This window comes from Pongo abelii, chromosome 13, assembly GCF_028885655.2.
Source record: "Pongo abelii isolate AG06213 chromosome 13, NHGRI_mPonAbe1-v2.0_pri, whole genome shotgun sequence".
Classification (NCBI taxonomy): domain Eukaryota; kingdom Metazoa; phylum Chordata; class Mammalia; order Primates; family Hominidae; genus Pongo; species Pongo abelii.
The window spans coordinates 70,069,760-70,089,835 of record NC_071998.2 but is presented as its reverse complement, the minus strand read 5'-3'; the positions used below and the strand labels follow the sequence as shown (position 1 = coordinate 70,089,835).

At 38.0% G+C, this 20,076-nt stretch overlaps 1 protein-coding gene across 8 annotated transcripts in view; it reads right to left on the bottom strand.

Annotated features, from left to right (window-relative positions):
* The window catches only part of LOC100462498 (transducin-like enhancer protein 4), a 153,088-nt gene that overhangs the window by 72,553 nt on the left and 60,459 nt on the right, over positions 1 to 20,076 (bottom strand). For 4 of the 8 annotated variants that reach the window (XM_024252264.3, XM_009244537.4, XM_054520082.2 and 1 more), the window contains one exon: positions 1,094 to 1,298. In XM_024252264.3, coding sequence (XP_024108032.1) covers positions 1,094 to 1,298 — 205 coding nt within the window. The remainder of the gene's footprint in view (positions 1 to 1,093; positions 1,299 to 20,076) is intronic. The other 4 variants (XM_054520085.2, XM_024252265.3, XM_024252268.3 and 1 more) reach the window with 1 other exon arrangement.

Here is a 20,076-nt window from a genome sequence, read left to right as displayed (position 1 = left end):
ACCAAATTCATAAAGTACCAATCTACCTTTGACACAATTTCAGAAGAACCAAAGCTGGACATTCTTATTATCTGTGCTCCTTGTAGACTTTTTCAAAGTATTTACAATCATGCATCAACTCTGTACCATAGCATTAAGATAACTGGATGACAAATTACAGTGTTTCTAATATCAGAGATGGACATTTATGCATATGTGATAAAAATCACTGACTTAATATTATAATTCATAGTAAGGATGCTGAAACAGGGATATGAGCTTTTAATTATGAACCACACCCTTCAAGCCAATGAACCATCCTTGTGCTAAGTAAATTCCCAGAAAGGAATGCTGGGAGACTTTTTCATCTGCATTTCTGTCATTAACTAATAAAAATTATCAGTAAACACCACAGAAAAACAACAGTCACATCAAAATGTTTCTGCACCATCATCTACCTTAGTGGAAGAAGGAAATCAACCTAGAAGGAGCACAACTGGCCTTTAAATCAATTAATTGCATAAACAATTATGTTGGTCTTCTAGGAAGAAATTAGTTAATTTCATGCTTCTAAACAGACTGGGTGAGAGAGATAGTTAAACCAACAGATTTCATTAATTTGGTCTGTACCTTCTTAATTACTAAGACTACTGAAATTGTTTTCTTACCTGTGAGATTTTTACTGCTCTATATAGGCTCATTTGTTTATAAATAATAATTGATTTGGTCAAATACCAAGTGAGCATTTATCAGCAAGACATTCCCCAAAATAAATTCAGTCAAAATTAACTATTAATGCAACATGCTACTTCAAACAGAGCATCATGGGATTTCATTACTGATTTAGACCTGGGGAACATAGAAGGTAGCAAGAAATCAAAGGCAATAACCAGAAACAGGTCCCTCTGCCTCTAGGGAGTACGTTAGCTCTTGCCAACCACTGGAATATTGTTTGGCAACTGACTACTTGCAGTAATTAATTTACCTTCCAGTGGAAATCCTCTGTCTAGTCACTGGTAAAACTAAGTTCAGAGAGAATAAACAATAGCATCCAGAACCTACCCTTAGCAGCAGGTAGGTCATCTCAGATTGGCATCCCAAGAGAGTCACTCACCTCTTTGGTGATCATTATCATGGTGCTTCTTCTCATCTTTAATTGGAAGATGGGACTGACCTCCTAGAGCACTGGAGAGGGCTAGAAGCCCAGCACTGCTACCGATGGGTGGAATGGCAGGGGGCTGGAGCCCTGAAGGGTGTGGAGTCAGAGGTACGGGGAGACCATGTCCATGTGATAAATGCTGGGCCTGGAGTTGTTGCTGCTGTGAAAAATTAAACACAGATATTGAATTTGCCCCCTATATCCAACCCCTGCCCCAAGAGAAACAGAAAGGCATAAATAGGCAGTAAAAAAGCCAACACTGGCTGGGCGCAGTGGCTCACGCCTGTAATCCCAGCACTTTGGGAGGCCGAGGTAGGCGGATCATGAGGTCAGGAGATTGAGACCATCCTGGCTAACGCGGTGAAATCCCGTCTCTACTAAAAATACAAAAAAATTAGCCGAGCGTGGTGGCGGGTGCCTGTAGTCCCAGCTACTGGGGAGGCTGAGGCAGGAGAATGGCATGAACCCGGGAGGTGGAGCTTGCAGTGAGCCGAGTTCATGCCACTGCACTCCAGCCTGGGCAACAGAGCAAGACTCCATCTCAAAAAAAAAAAAAAAAAAAGAAAAAAGCCAACACCTATGTAATATTTATCATTAACATACATATATTTTTAAAAGGGGGAAGGAGCAAAGGAGCTGTGTAGTCAATAAATGCTACCTTTCTTTTACTTGGAGGTTTTGCACATGCAATATAAATAATTTAATTTTTAAGTGGTGAAATTACATAAGTAACTTTCAATAGTTGATATGCAAACATATTTCTTTACCAAACCTCATAAAAGGCTTTTTTTATCTCAAAAAAATAAAATAAGGCCTCACTATCATACATTTCTAAACATAACATATACGTGAGTAACTGTTAAAGCAGTTATGTTGAACAAAAAAAGCTGAAAATTGAGAAAATTAGTGTTAAACAGTTCTCCCAGAACCACTGCACAGCATGCAGGGAGAGTTAATTTGAAAGAGAAAACCTGAATTAACAACCCAGAAAAGGAAACTGGTTGCAGCCACCGTTTTAAGCCCTTTAAGTGTCCTCAGCGGTACTTGAGCAAATTACTAAAGAAAATCTAATGTAGCAAGGCTTGGGTCCTCCTGTAGGCTTGCTCAATAATGCTGAAATAATTGGGCACTCTGTGCACGTTTAGTGATGCTCGAATGAAAAGCTAGAGGCCTGCCCTTGTACTCTTCTCTAGCGGCCGACTCTGTGTTGTGACAGGTTTATTTGAGTGGGACTGTGATGCATGCACCAGTAACTTCGCTGACAAGAGTTTAAAGTCATTTTTACCAGCACACTGGCAACACATAGAGAAAGCCCTCAAGAGGCTGGAATGGGTGTGCTTGACCTCAGCCGAGGCTGCATCAAACTCTGCTACAGGAACCGCGGTGGGCAAGCCTTGTTGCCTCTTCTGAGTGGGAAGTGGGGGAGAGGAGGAGTTGGTGGTGAAGGAAGGACATTAAATGTATTACTCAGTAGGAATCCCTTCAACTCAAACCCTGCTTAACAATATTGTATGACAACAAGTATTGAGTAATTCTCAGGTTAAATTTTGTAGTGACTGAATTTTAGTTTTCGCCTTTAAAGAAATCACATTCCAGGCCTAACCTATGATAGCCAAATAGTCCCTTCTATAATTTTCTTTCCAAGCAAAATTTCACAAAATATCTAGAGATAGGGACAGGGACAGAGAGAGAGAGAGAGATAGAGAGATCGATCATTCCACCAAGAAAAATCTCAAAATGCTTTTATTAATACCTCAGAGAAAAAAAGTGGACCTTTTTTCCTCCTCTCCAAATTAGGTTTATTTTCTTCCACTCCTACATGTCTTCCTATGTTTGACTACAAAAGTCCAAGTACAGTATTAATTAGTTCTTTTCTCTTACTGACTTGCACCTATGTTCTGGCTACATGCACTTAAAATATAGTCAACAGAATAAAGTATGAACACTTTGAAAGGCAAGTTTACAAGCAGAAAATGGAAAATGGGGGCCACATCCAGATACTCCACCAACCAATCCCCACCCACACTCCAAGTCCTGCCGAAGCTTTTCTTAACTGGGTAGTTTTGAGATAAGGTGATTCTCTTCATTTAAGTGGCCAAAATCATGTTCATAATTCTTTACATACTGTTATTCAGTGGGGATCAAAAAGTATGCGCACAAAATTATATTTCCTAACAGTGCAGAAAATAACGTCTATGAAGAAAACAAAATAGGGACTTGAAGTAAATATATGGCAATATGTTTCAAAAACAGAAATAGCTCCAATTCTTTCTCCTCTAAATTCCCCTAATACTCCATGTGTATGTTTTGGACACACAGCCACTTTCTACCTCAGATCAGAGGTGAATGAGCAGGCATTTATTAAGATCCTGCATGCTCGTCTTTCTTACCTCCCTTCTTAGACTCTAAGCTCTATAAGTCTACATCTCACAAATCCTGGCTAACTGCAGACCCTGAAATATTCACACATTATCTTGATAGTTTTAAAAATGTATCTATTACATTAGACAAAAAAAAAAAAAAAAAAAAAAAACAAGCCTGGTGCAGTGGCTCATGCCTGTAATCCCAACACTTGGGGAAGCTGAGGCGGTCAGATCACTTGAGCCCAGGAGTTTGAGACCAGCCTGGGCAACATGGCAAAATCCTGTGTCTACTAAAAATACAAAAATGAGCTGGGCATGGTGGCACACACCTGTAGTCCCAGCTACTCAGGAGGCTGAGGTGGGAGAATCACCTGAGCCAGGGAGGTCATGGCTGCAGTGAGCCATGATTGCGCTACTGCATCCCAGCCTGTGTGACAGAGTGAAACCCTGTCTCAAAAAACAAAAAACAAAAAAAAAAGCCCTCAGCCAAAACCCAATACCTTTAATGATCCAGGTATGTCACTTTTATTCTTTTTCTCCTACAGGATAAAAAAAGCATCGACTCATCGTTCCATCGGACCAGAACTTTTCAAAGGCAGAAATCATAGTTATACATGACATTCACAGTAAGGCTTCCTGAGGTCCTTGTTTGGTTTTAGTCTATCTCAGAACAGTTCTAAAATGACCTTCTTCTCTTCCTCCTTTATGCTTATCTTAGAGAAGGGTCCTTCTCCTTTCAAAGGCCAGCCTCTCCACCTGCACATCATGTTTTCTTCCATTCTTTTTCACTGCTCCTTCAACTCTCCAACTCTCCCTCATCTTCAGTTGTTTCATCACTGATTTTGTCCAACATTTTGTTAAAGATGAACTGCCCATCTAAAGTCAAAAGAACCTGAGGCAGTACTTTTTCAGGGGAACAGAAATCCCACTATATTTTAATCACTTTTTGTGTCCTCCACTGCCCCCTACACACAGTCCTGCACAAAACTGGCACTTGATGTTTGTTAAATTTAACTACAATACCCTTCTTTTGCCCTCTTCAGCTACTGCCTTGTTGTATGTGTGTGTGTACGTATGTATGCATGTATGTATGTATGTACGTATGTCCGTCCCTGTCTTCGCACATCCAAACTTCTTCAAACACTGAGGTAAATCTGCTGCCTCCACTTCAACAAGCCCCTCCTCTATACACACACACTTACTCCTTAGACCTGACCATCTGGACTGCAGGCCCACCATTCTCATAAAACTGAGGACCACTCACACGTGACTGAGCATTTCTCAGTTTTCTTTTTCTGATGTATCTGCAGTCCTAGACAGCATATCCTCCACCTGCTTCAAGAACACTGAAATCATCACGATGGCCAGCCTTTCTTTGGCTCTCTGAATGCAGCAGTTGTATGTCCTTCTTGGCTTTTTCTCCTTTTGCTCCTTTGCTCCTCTCTGGCCTCACTCATCTTTATCCACCTTTGACCCACAATTGTCTTCCAAACTTTGACACCCCCATTCTAACTTTTTGTCAAACAATTGTACTTGGCAGTCCAGCATTACCTGGAAATGAAAATGTGTGACACAAAACCCAACCTCTACTGGCTCAAGTTACTGGTCATCAACAATTTGTTATCCTTCTTTGCTATCCTATATTGATAACTGCCAAGTCCTGAAGATTCTCAAATAATCCCTTGTTTCTACTTGTCATGATACTCACCAGACTCATCACCTCACATGCTGATTATTTTAAGTCTCTATTAGCTCATTTTAGTTACAATGAACCCATACTGCTTTCTCCACCTGTGGTTTTTTTCCCTAAATTCATATCCTTCTGCACCTTTTAGAACAACCTCCACATTACTTACCTAAGTTGTACTCCTGTCTCAGCTCAGCTTATGTTTCACCTGTTTCCTACAGCCTTCTCCAAGCAATCTAAGTGTCCAACATGTTATAGGGCTCCCTGTATTATTCACTGGCATATACTGCCTCATAAAGGCATTGTTATTCATCTTTTTATAGATAAGAAGACCCTGACTTGCCAGAGAGTGTGAGACTTTGGAGAGAAGAGACCAGTCTCAGGCCTCTTAGTACCCCTGGCACCTAGCTCAGTTCCCTAAACGTAGCGAGAACTCAATACAAAACTCTGATACTACTGAAAATAAAATACTCCTTTGATAGTTACTCTCTGGTTCCAAAAGCAACAGATCCCTTTTATCTAAAAACAAGAGTTCCGATTTCTTAGCATTCAAGACTTTCCATAAACTAGCATCAGCCTAACTCCACCCTACTGTGCAACACCATTCAGGGAACTCTCTGCCCGTAACACTAGTCTATTTAGGGAGACATCTAAACTCCTAGGGCTCAGCTTTACTACTAATCAACACACACCCACAGAGTACTCTCTCATCTGTCTCTATATGTATAAATTCTACCCATCCTTCTAAGCTAAACTCCTGCTTACTTTCTCGGTGAAGACATTCCTCATCACCCTGGCTCAAAGTAATCTCCACCACTGTCTCTCAATTCTGACACCACTTAAGCTCAATACCATTATGATACTTAACAATCCAAGACAAAAAAAGACTTTTTAAATACATATATATGTGCTACATGTGTGTGTGCACAAGTTTGCGTATGCCATACCTTTTAATTAGAGCTATTTAAAAAATATTTCCCACAGTGCCTAGATATTTCTCACACTTAGTAGGTATGCAAACAGATTACCAACTAATATCAGCACGATTTTATACACTGATGAATTTTGACTCTATTTTCTTCCAGATGTTTCAATCTTTTGAATTTAAAGTTAAACTAGAAGAAATAAAAAAGCTGCTTGTACTATAAGCCTATTCTGGACATCTTAAGCAGCAATAATCTAAAATGAGTAAAACTGATATTTTTAGTGATCGAACATACAGAACTTGGAGCCCTCATATGAAAAGTGTATTTATTTTTATTGTCGGTCTTTTAATTTTTAAATTCCTAATTATGAATTATAAATGGGCTTAAATATAACTACCACTAAACTTTTCCTGAACTAATTAATGAACTCAAACTATGGTCGTATGTCTCTATATATTCAAAGCTTTTAATGAGTTAAGCTTCTACTACATATAGAGTTCCCATATATTCTTTACCTACCTTTCACTAATGTTAACATTTTATATAACCATAAAATTTATCAAAACTAAGAAATTAACATTAGTTCATTGCTATTCACCAAACTAGAGACTTTATACAGATTTCTGTAGTTGTTCCACTAATGTCATTTTTCTGTCCCAGAATCCAAACCAGCATACAATGTTGCATTTAGAGAGGCTTTTTCATTTGTTATTATACCAAAATTATAAAGTCGTTTCAAAGATTTTATGAATGGTAACAACCAACCTACAGGCATACTGCTTAATAGTATATGCCTTGATCTTAAGAATAAATGAGAGGCAGCTACCATAAATTCATGTTTATCAGTCACCGTTTTATAAATATACAAAATATCAAACAGAAAAATTATACTCAGGCATCCTGTAGAAGGGAGCAATTTTTATCAAGTGTTTTAAAAATATTAAACTATAAGATAAAATGAAATTAAGTCACCAAAAGGCATATGACAAAAATGTAAGATAGAGATATTAAAATATTACAGTAGGCTTTAAGATGTATACATTAATAAATGAGACCCCTTTCTGTACTTAGTGGTCATTTTTAAGCTTCTTTAGAAATTTTCACCTTAGGAACTAGCCTAGAACTAGAGTAGCAGGTATTTTATAACTGATAAGGGTTAGTCAATAAAACACATTGGAAAACATCTTTAAATAAAAGTAGTAAGTCACCAATGGCTAAGTAGAACTTCACCTTTGTCTCTACTAAAATAAATGGCCTTAATTTATCAAATGTCAAGAATTCATTAAAAATATATTTCTATTAAGTCATCTTATCAACAGAGGAATTCAGGATTCCCTGGAAAAGGAGTACGGTTTCTCTGGATATTAGTCAAGTAGCTGAGAGTACCATAATCTAATGGATTGCCCTACAATAAAGTGAAAGCTTGCTTATGTTTCCCAACAGGGTTAAGTGAAAACTGTCCTCTGCCCTAGCTGGGTTAATTACAGAGCAATTAACCTGCAAAGATATTCTACTTTATCTTACAGTCCCACTAAGAAACATAAAACTCCTTGCTTTTTAAAGACCAAAAGGAAGGGAAATGTATATTAAGAGTATACGGTATAACACAGATTTGTTACTGATGTAATTTAAGATACATTATAAACTAGCAGGTTAAAAAAAAAATATATATATATATATATATAGGCTTTAGAAGAAAAACAAAACAAATATCAAGCCAAAGAATTAAAGAGGGCATAGAGTATTAACATAAACGTACATTACATAACCACCACTGAGGAAGACCTACTGAGAAAAATATGTATCATGGCAAAATTCTTCTCGCTATCCTTCCTAGGCCTTTATTATCTTTGGGTGCCTTACTTAAAATTAATAATAAATAAAAACCTCTCTTATCTCAAACCACAATACAAAATAAACTTCTTCTTCCTGTTTCCTTGATGGGCCACTCAAGACAATAAACATTAAAATGGAGTGAACTTTAAACTTAAGTAAGTACTCCATTAAGATAATTAATTTAATTCTGAAAAATAGCAATGATGTCTGAAAATACACAGCCATGAAGTGGCAGACACAGCCTCAATGCTGTTAATAGGTTTTTACTGGATTCTCTGTAACAAAGATTTCCCTGCAGTTTCAAGTTTGGAACAAAGGGCAGAAAAGGACCACTGGAGAATAGAATTCACAAGAAATGTCTTCTGAAATGTTGTCTTTCTGTCAGCAAAAAGAGGAGTTATTTTTAATCAAAGGCCCCCAACTGCTTGATGACAAGGGACTGACAAGTCATTGACCAAGCAGGAACTAGCAAGGACAGAGCTGCAGTCACCGACATCCCTAGGAATTCTGGGCATTTCCAACTGAAGGCCAGGCAGCAGTTTCCTTGTTCACCCCTACTCCAACTCTACTACGCTATCAACAGCAGAAAAATTCTCAAAAAACATGCACCTTCCTTAGAAACAACAACATCTCAGTAGCAATGAGCACACTTTGTGCTCATATTTTGGTTTCTAAAAAAAAGTGCAAGTGCAAGGTGAACCTGCTATATCTTGTGCCAGAAATCAAGAAAGCTATCTAGACTAACAGATATTGTGTCAAAAGGACAATGAGCCAAATTGAAGGGATCCCCACTGGCAAAACTTGAGACAATCTCAGCATCATTAAGAATAATGACTTTATAGGTTATAACACATTTTCAAAAAACATTTTCAGGAATGGATTTTTTGGTACCCCAAGAAAATAGGTGAAGATGTGGGGCACTCTGGGGCCAAGGACTAGAGACAGAGAATGACTCTCAGGCCAGTGCCAGCTCCTAAGTTCAGGGCTGGCTGTCTCCCAAGCCCACAACCATACTACTCATCCACCAGGAGCTAGCCAAGCTGTGAGCTGCTCGCTCTGAGCATGTGTGCCTCAATCCAACCAGGAGACACTGTTCCACTCTAGGAGAGAAGGGAAGACTCAGCAGACCTTGAAAGGAGCCAAAAAGGAAGAGGCAACAGACTCTGAAATAGAGCAGCAAGCACAGGAAAGGGCCCAGGACAGGGCTGGTAGCCATACTCCTTGGCTTGTGAAGACACTATTTACTACGGACAGTTGTTCTGCTGGCCTCGCTCCTGTCTGTAAGTCGGGCTAGGTGTGAGAAAGCACAGTCTGGCTGACATTTGGGAAGCATCACAATGAAGTGGCCTCGGAGCCACTGGAATCCTTATCATCTGTTTGAACAAGTCATTTAACATTTCTGATGCTCCGTTTCTTCATGTAAAAAGTGAGAACAGTTAGTTACAAAATCTACCTCCCAAGGTTACTGGAAGAATTGTATGACATGATACATATAAAACCCTTAGCACAGCGTATTAGTCCGTTCTCATGCTGCTAATAAAGACATATCCAAGACTGGGTAATTTATAAAGGAAAGAGGTTTGATTGACTCACAGTTAAGCATGGCTGGGGAGGCCTCAGGAAGCTTAAAATCATGGTGGAAGGGGAAGCAAACATGCCCTTCTTCACATGGCAGCAGGAAGGAGAAGCATGAGAGCCAAGTGAAGGGGGAAGCCCCTCATAAAACCATCAGATCTTGTGAGAACTTACTATCACAAGAATAGCATGGGGAAAATTGCCCCTGATTAAATTACCTCCCATGAGATCCCTCCCACCACATATGGGGACTGTAGGAACTATAATTCAACATGAGATTTGGGTGGGGACACAGCCAAACCATATCACACAGTGTTTGGCAAATAATAAACACTCAATAAATGGTGACTGCTAGTATTAAGGAAAGGTACCAGAAGCCCACGTTTTCATATGCACAGAGAGTGAGGGAGCAAGGAGAGGAGAAAACAGGAAAAGCTCTTCTTTACAGAATATTAATTTGAAAGGAAAGAAATAACTTAAAATTTACAGTTTTACCACGTCAAATGTATTAACTAATGCAGGACAGACTCAACCATCGATATTACAACCACTGGGTAAAAAGTTGCAGGGAAACAGGTTATTCATAGTGCCCACGTATCACCCCACGGATCACCTAGCTTCACCAGTAATATGATACAACTGGAAATACACATCACCTAGTTAGTATTCCTACTAAAAACACTTAACCTAAATCTAAACTTAAGAAAACAATCAGAAACAATCAGACAAATGTAGACTGTGGAAGATTCCAGAAAACTGGCCTAGAATCTTCAAAATGCCAATATCTTAAAAAGCAAAATGCTTTGGGACACTGTGATTTAAAGAAGAGTAAAAAGACATGACAGCAAAGACAATTTCTGAATTGAATCCTGGATTGAAGAAAAAAGTGCTATTCAGGACATTTTGTGGACAATTGGAGAAACATGATTATGAGCTGTAACACTGGTATAGGAATGTGTTAATGGTATTAGGCTTATACAGGAAGATGTCCTTGTTCATAGAAGAAGCACACTGAAATATTACGGGGTGAAACAGCATGACTGCCTTTTACTTTCAATTAGTTCAGCACATTCCAAAAAGTGCACATGTATTTGTATGAGTATATAAACAGAGACAGAAAACAAAAGTGACAATATGTTAACCGGTAAATCTAGGTGATGAGTATACAATGTTTGCTCTACTATTCATTCAATTTCCCTGTAGTTGTAGAGGCTGGGAAAATAAGATGTGCCTTTCTTACCTTACTTTAACAAATGTCTCTAGAAAAAGCTAAAGGTTAAGTGAATATATGGAAAGAAGCAAGAATAAAAAGAACAAAGGAAGAAACTTTTCAAGCTAAGCTTATCTGTAACTCATTCCTGATGACTTACAACATGAGATTTACTATAGGGAGAAGACATGCATTTAGAGCAATCCAAGTAAGATTATCACTGAAAGGATAAGTTTCTCAAGCTAAACAAACCACAGATCTCTGTAGTCCTCCAAATCTCCGGACTGGTCTTAAGGGGATGGCAAGTAACAACCAAAGCAAGCAAATCATGAGATCTTTGCCAGCGGCTCCATTGTCCTAACTTGTAGTTTAACTCATGAAGTAATAATGGCAAGAAAAGAAGGAGAAAACTACAAAAACCCTGATTTATTAACTTTCCCATTAGTGATCCCGTTAGCGTATTTTATGAATTGGCCAAAAGTTTACTAGTAACTGTACTTCTAAGAAAATTAATAATGGAAATACAATTTCCCAGAAGCTTGTTAAAGCTACTTAAAGAAAATTTTTATAGTCTTTAACATCTTACTGATACCAATGGTTCTATTTTGTGAGTTTTAGTCTTTAAAGTCACCAAGCTAAGGCAATGTACTCAGAAAAGCTTTCTTTAGTACTTCAGAGTACTTTAAAAAAAAGTAAAGCTGAGCCAGGCACAGTGGCATGTATGTGCCTGTAGTCCCAGCTACTTGGGAGGCTGAGGCAGGAGGATCACTTGAGCCCAGGCATCTGAGGCTGTGGTGCACTATGATTATATCTATGAATAGCCACTATACTCCAACCTGGGCAACACAGTCAGACACCATCTCTAATTTCTTCTTCTTCTTCTTTTTTTTTTTTTTAAAGTAAAGCAGCATTTAAAAAGCCTATCTGCTTTAGGTTGTTCAGTAATCCTGCATTTGATCTTAGAACGTTAGAGGTGGAATGAACCTCAGATGTCATCTAGGAGACTTGCTTTCCAAAATTTTGACCACAATTTCTGTGCATGTGTCTATGTGCATATGTGTGTGTCTATATAAAATATACATGTAAATTAACAAAGTTTACCAAACACTACTATGTGCAACATACTCTAATATTTTCTAGTCTTCAATACCTTTTTTAATTAAAAAAAAAAGTCCACTATGCCCACTAAATGGACTTCACTGTACACTCATGAATCTCTTGAGTTGCAATTTGAAGAACACTAAACCAGGCCAACACTCACATGTGTGATCTCCTAGGTGAGAGAGTCAGTGGGAGATGGTATTAGCATCAAGAAATGGAGCACAAGCCCCTACCATTTAGTCCAGTGATGTACCTGCTGCCCGATTAGGACCCTTTCTCAACTAGGGTGGAAGGGGTAAGCAATCATTCATTCATAAAAATAAATGGAGGCAGCTCCTCTGGGGAAATAACCTTTGAACTGGGACCTGCAGGATGCAAATGACAGCACACTGCAGACAGCTGGGAATCAGAAGCAAGAGAAAAGCAGTTGAGAGGACTCAGAACAAAACAGACGCTTGCTGTGACCAGTGAAGTAAAAGGAAGCCTAGTGAGAATCCAGTGAGCAATGGGTCGGGTAGAATACAAGTATATTCTGGAATCAGGCTGTGCACACTAAGGGTTTTTGACTTTTATTTAAGAATAATTAGAGCTCTAGGCTATGGTGGGTTTGGGGGTTTGGTTTTGTTTTTTAAGCTGAACTTTTAGTTGCTCTTTAACTGGTATAAATCTGGATCATAATCACTTTTTGGTTACATGTGTTACAAATAACTTCTCCTAGTTTCTGGCTTGTCTTCTCATTTTCTTTAAAGTATCTTTTGATGAACAGATGTTTTTCATTCCAAGTGAGCAATAAATACGTCAATCTTTTCTCATGAGTTGGGCTTTCTGTGACCCTTTTAAGAAATCCTACTCCAAGTAAAAAAAAAAAAGATTCTTCCTGTTTTTTTAAGTTTTAAAGTTCTTTTTATGATTCTAGGATTGACTTCTGCATATGGTGACATATATGTATCCGATTCTTTTCCACAAGAATAACCAGGCAGCCCCCCAGTAATATTTACTAGCTTCCATCTTTCTCCCCACTGATCTGCTTGTCCATTCTGACATATACAAGTGAATCTATTTCTTAGTATTTTATCTATTTCACTGGCCTACATAAAGAAGACCAACAAGTATTTTAAGCTTGAGTGTGTAAACCAGCTTAAACTGGCCTTTATAAAGACTAGTAAGTATTTTAAGCTAGAATATTAAAAAATAATAATTTTCTGAATCTGAGAGTGGCAAGAATGAAGGGCAGGAGACCGGCTAGTAGGTAATGCAGGGGGTTCAAACAAGAAAATAATGAATGATAACTTCAGTTAGGGTTGTGGCAGTACAGGTTGCAAAGAACAGAAGGAGTTGAGTGTTACTTTGAAGACAGAACTGGAAAGACCTGGTTATGGAAGACGACAGAGTGAGACTAAGTGGAGGAATTCAGGATACCCTGGAAATTTGGAACATAAGTAACTAGGTAGATAGTTGTACCATTTACTCAGATGGGGCAGAAGAGAGAAGGAATGGCCATATGAATAGAATTTTGTCTTATAGCTTTTTTCAGATTAGAAACTTATATGTTAAATGAAGATAAGCAGAGTGAAAAAAAATTAAAAGCCACACATAATCCTACCAGCCAAAGAAAACTAGTAATAACATGGTGGGCCTATCCAGTATTTTTTGAATTCATGTTAGCATTTTTAACAAAAGTAACTCAAACTATCTTGTGATTTAACCTGTTTCTTCGTTTCCTGTTTACCATGTATTAAGAACATTTTTCCACATCCTTAATACACCTTGACTACATCATTTCTAACAGCTACATGGTATGCCATTGTACAGATACCTGAGTTCACTTAAGTAGTTCCCCAGTGTTGGGTGTTCAGGTTGTTCCCAATATTTTGATATACATAAGTCATGACATTAACATAGAAATATATATGTATCTATATATAGTCATACACCACTTAACAATAGGGATATTCTGAGAAATGAATCTTTAGGCAATTTCATTACTGTGCAATTATAGAGTATATTTATCGAGATGGTATAACCTACTACACACATAAGCTATGCAATATGGCCTATTAATCCTAGGCTACAAACCTGAACAGCATGTTACTGCACTGAATATTGTAGGCAATTGTGTCAAAATGGTATTTGTGTATCTAAACACAGAAGAGGTATAGTAAAAATACAGTTTTATAAAAGATAAAAAATGGTACACCTGTATAAAGCACTTACCACAAATGAAACTGGCAAGACTGGAATTTGCTCTGAATGAGTCAGTGGTGAGTAAATGTGAAGGCCTAGGACATTAATGAACACCATTACAGACTTTATAATTAATCTACACTGCTACAAAAAATTTATTTAAAAAGTAATTTGCGTGATGTTATGACAGCTACAATGTCACTAGGCAATAAAGTATTTTCAGCTCCATTATAACCTTATGGGACCATTGTCATATATGTGGTCTGTCCTTGACTGAAACATCATAATATGGCATGTAACCATATATTTGAGTTAAGATAGTTCCTCTGCAAGGTACAGAATACCCAAAAATGGCCTGAATTTTTTTTAAAATAATTTTTATTTCTCACACTGCAAGTCCAGGGATGGATGGATGACCTAACATTATCAGGGCTCTGGGTACCTGATTCATGTGGCATCCCTCAAATCCCATCCCCTCCCATCACAAGATGGCTGCCACAGCTCCACACATTACCTCATGCCTTCACATAACCATACTAAAATGCAGAAGGAAGGATAATTCTCTCTCCATGGGTTTCTGTTAAGAAGAAAACCACATCTTTTTATATCTCACTGACCTGGATAGGGTCACTTGCCCACAGTTCTTCTGTAAGGAAGCCTGGAAAGAGCTCCTGGAATGCTTTAGCCTTGATAGCAGAGGATAGCCTCTGCCTGCAAGGGAGAACCAACAAACAACAAAGTCTGCCTCGACATCTATCTTTGCTCAGAGGCCATTCTGAAGCTATTAGCTGAAAGAAACCCAAGAACAACCTCTGAGCTTTCAATCCAAGTAGATCTCAACTTAAACTGTTTTTTCCTCTCAACTGTTTCTTCTCCCAGATATTAATTTGTGCAGAGCTGTGTCTACAAATTGCTTTGAGTCAACCCAGAAACACTCTAGGGAAATAAAGAAAAAAAGCAACATTACTGCCACTTTGCTTCGGGACCATAGTGGCACTGCCCTTGATCGTCACAGAAAACAATCTGAGCAAAGATAAACTCTCACCATTTTTATGAATCTATCAAGAAAAAAAAAAAAAAGCATGAGAATCACAAGGGTCAGACTAGCTATGGAGCTGCCTTAAAAAGGATTCAGGAATGTACCATTTTGAGTTTTTCTTAAGAGGTTGGGGTCAAAGGCACAGTTAGCTCTAACTATTTAGTCAAAACCATTTTTTTAAGTTTACAATATTACTCTATCTCATGAAATAATTGTTATTCACAAGTCAGGCAGACAAGGTTTTCTCAAGATAGAGAAATAGAAGCAGAGAAGTATAGAGCTTATCACAAAGCAATGAAGTAATTTCAAAGATAGGACTCCCCACAACATAATGGCAATCCCTGTAAGTTCTAACTTGTTTATATCTCCTGACTAGCCACTGGCCTGGTGGGGGCCCCTTTGTGGTCTTCACCACCAGTCATGTCCCCTGCCTCGCCTACTGCTGCCTGCAACTAGAGTACCAACAATAGTTCTTAATCAAGAACCCCTCCTACAAAAGTAAACTCCTGATTTCCAAGTTTCTGAACAACCATCCTAGAATGTGTCCCCACGCTGCCACGGGCAAATACTTTTTGTCTACATGCACCCCACATGATATTTTGCTATTTCACACCAGGATTTTGCACAATCCTATTCTACCAAGGCATGGATTCAAACTTGTTTGTGTCACAGGACCCTCTGTGAACACTCTTCTCCAAAAACTATCCATACTCCTTTCCTACCAACCCCAAACACACACACACACACACACACACACACACAGGCAATTCTGCAAGCAATTCAGGCATTTAATTGACAGCCCAACGCCCAAGCATGAAATTCCAGAAGATCCAAAGACATTGGGTTAAAACACCTGCCTTAACAGCTGTGTTTATAACAACTTTCAGTTCTTGCTCACAAGAGTAAGATACAACAGACAGGAAGCAACATCATATGAGTCAAGAGTATTCAACTGATCTGTGGAACTAATATAATTCAGACAATTTAGACTAACCACTTAGTATGTGCACCCAGCATACCCAGTTTCCATTTTCCTTCCAACACTGAGCTCTGGCTGGACAATCCTATCAGTGGATCTCAAGAAAAAGAGATTATTGATGCCAGTGTGAAAGAAAGAACAGAGTCAAGAGAACAAATAAGAGACAAGTGTATCATAATGGTTAAATGTGTGAGTTCTGAAGTCAGCTGGAGTTTGGATCCCAGTTCTGCCACTCCTCTTTGTGTGGCCTTCAGAAAATGACTTACCTCTTCAAAGCCCTTGGTTTCATTATTTGTAAAGCTGGAACAGTATTACCTTCCACATGAGGTTGATGTGAAGATTAAACAAAGTAATGCATGTAAATGCTTAACACAGAGCGAATACTCAATTACGTCTACTATATTTAGTTACCTTTTTCAGGAAAACAATACAAGCCTAGGGAGGTGATAAACCCAGAAAAATAACTATGACACAAAAGGACCCCAAGTTTTAAAATAAAAATTCCATTAACATCAAAACAAACAGGCTTACACAATCATTCAACATTAGACTAGACAGCACTTTAATGGCTATCAGCTCCAGCCTTGCATTCTACAGGTGAAAAAACCTAAATGAAATTCCTAATATCATACTATAAGTGAAACCCAGAACTGTATATTTTCTACCAGTCCCTGCACTTCCTTCCCTATCTTGGCTCAAAATTGTAGGGAGAATATCCAAATGAGAAAATATCCCAGAGCACAGTATTTAACAAACATCTATGGAAAATTATTATGAACAAATTACTGCAAATTTATTGAACAAATAGTTACTGAATATTTATCATACAAATACGTATTGAAACTTATGAGATACCTATCGTTCTAGGCTTCACGGCTACAAAAGTGAATGAGATTTCACTAGCTAGTCAAGGGAAAGTGATGCATAACAAATCAATGGTAAGTGCAATGACAACAATAAAACAGGTTAATGGGACAGAGAATGAATTAGAAGCAAAGAGTAAAAAGAGTGCCAGCCAAGAAAGTCCTTCCTCAGGAAATAACATCTGAGCTGACACTCTGAAAAGAGGCATAAGGAAGACCACTCTAGGATCCAGAGGATGGGCTATCCAGAGGACAGAGGAGCTGGTGCACAAACCCTCAGTCAAGAACACACTTGGAGTGACCCAGGACAGAAGAAAGGGGCCAAAGTGGCTTAAGGACAGCTGAATGAAGAACATGAGTGGTATGTGACAGCAGAAAGGCCAGTGAAAGAGGGGTCAGCTCACGAAGAATCTTGTAGGCCAAGGTTAGAAATTCAGACTTTTTTCTAAATAAAAGGGGCAGCCATCAGGTTTTCCTGGATTTTTCATTTGCTTGTTTTTTAAATTTTTTAGAAATGAAATCCTGCTGTTGCCCAGGCTGGTCTTGAACTCTTGAGCTCAAGTGATCCTGTAGCCTCCCGAGTAGCTGAGACTATATATATAGACGGCACCACCACACTCACTGTGGCTTTAGGCAGAGGACCAATAGATCCTATTTCTATTTTATAAGAAGGTCACTGGCTGCTGTGTGTAGAATGAAAGAAAGACAAATGCAGAAACACGGTAGCCTATCAGGAAGAGGCTGGAAGAGTCTAGCTAAAGGTGTTACTTGGACCAGGAGGAGATGGAAAAATGCACTCAACCTTGAGAGAAATGTTAGGAGGTAGAGTAGACAACATTTCTGATGAGAGAAAGTGTTTATATTGAGCTTAGACCCTTTCCCTTCATCCATCAGCCAGTCTTTAGTATACTGATGATAAAGACCTGAAGTGCTGAGGAGTACTGCAAAGGGCAAGGAAGAACAGGAAGAACAAGTGCAAAACGGAATGGAGAACATCAATAATGAAAGCTATAGTCATCAACACAGTATAGCACTGGCAAAAGAGACGGCAACAGTTGATTGGAGCAGTCAGAAATAGACTCATACGTATATGGTTAATTGATTTTCAACAATGGTGCAAAGACAAATCAATGGAGAAAGGATAGCCTTTTCAACAAATAGTGCTAGAAAAACTGAATCCATGTCCATCTGGAAAAAAAAAAAAAACACCTCAACTTAATGCATATATCTTATCATAAACAAAAATTAAACTGAATCATAGGCCTAAATGTAAAACTTCTACAAGAAACCCCAGAATAACATGTTTGTGGTCTTTGGTTAGGTAAAGATTACTTACAGACAACACCAAAAGTAAGTCCATAAAGGAAAAAAAAAGCCTAAGTTTAACTTTGACAATGTTAAACTATAAATTGGGAGAATTACAAAATACACAAAAAAAATCCAGAAAATTAAAGAACTCTTAAAACTCAATAATAAAATAAAACTGACTCATGAAAAAAAAAAGAGGCAAAGATTTGAACAGATATTGTATCAGAAAAGATACAGAGATAGCAAAAAAGACACTTAACATCATTAATTGTTATGAAAATGCATAAAAAACACAGTAAGTACTATTATGTACCTATTAGGATGGCTAAAAGAACCTCCCAAAAACCTGTAATTCCAAGTGCAGACAAAGATGTAGAGGAAAGGTTTTCTCACATGTAATATATTAGTGAAACTGCAAAATAGTAGAATCACTCTGAAAACCAGTATGTCAATTACTTGGAAAGTTTAACGTGCATTTACCATGTAACTCAGCAATCCCACTTCTAGGTAATCACCCAAAAGATATAACTTACATTCACTTACTTAAAATATCCAAGTAAGAATGTTTCTCGCGGCTTTATTCACCCAACTGTCCTTTAAGGAGTGAACAGACAAACTGGTATATCCATACAATAGAATATCACTCTGCAATACACAGGCACTAACTACTGATACGAGCAACCACATGGACAAATCACAAATGCCTTATGCTAAGTAAAAGAAGAAACCTCGGAAGGCTATATGATATATAATTCCATTTACATGACATTGTCAAAAAGGCTCACTTTGGAAGAAGACACGTTTTCAGTGGTTGGCGGGGGCTGGGATAGAAAAAAATGACTACAAAGAGTAACAAGGGACTGGGGTGGAGGGAACTATCCTGTATCTTGATTGTGGTGGCAGTTACACAACGGTATTCGGTTGTCAAAACTCAAAGACCTACACACTGGAAAGGGTAAATTTTACTTTTTGCAGACTACATCTCATTAAATCTGATGTAACAGAGAATATCAATAATGAATTTCTAAATTCCTAATCCAAATATCTGAAAATATATCTGCAAATATAAAAAAATACAAATCTGTAAATGTATGCAGCTTCATTCTTATGTTTTTTTATTAACTGTTTCTCTTTACTCTGTTATCCATGGAAACTAGCTTTATTGAAATTAAAATGTGTTAATTAAAAGTTGATTATTTATAGTACAATGTAATACCAGCAAGCTGACAGCTACCAAAATTTTAATAGAATGATTTAAATGTAACTTGAGGATCATTTCAGAATATATTTCAGAAGACAATTTAAAATATCACTCAAAATGAAAATAAAATATGCCCCTTTAATAGGATATTGGTGAAAGTACTCAAATATTTACTGAATGAATGAATGGACATAATCATTAAATAACTCTTGCTATTCACTAAAGAGTTCTAACCTTTTCACAAAGGTTTTAAGGACAACACCTAAGACCACAAATGCATTTTGGGGTAGAAGGATTCCCAAACTGGTTCCTTAGGGAGCTTTGAGAACAGGCAACAAAAGTCCTTAAAAACCTCACCTAAGTGCTTGACAGTTAACCACTGTCATTAACCCTTTAGTTGCCTGTTTGGTGTGAGACTGCCTCTCATAGCCCATGCTTCTTCCTTCCCTCTCAGCTTCGAGGGGCACAAAGCAGTCTGACACCACAAGGAAAAAGGTCTCTAACTATATGGAAGTTGGTGATGCTGCTTGTGAAAACACTGCTGGCAGGAAATCATCAGTGAATTACAAAAGTAGACACAAAACCAAAACAAAACAACCTATAAAATGGGGTAACACTCTGGAACTGCAAGCTTGCAGGTTGCCTTATTCTCTGTTTTAGTCTGTT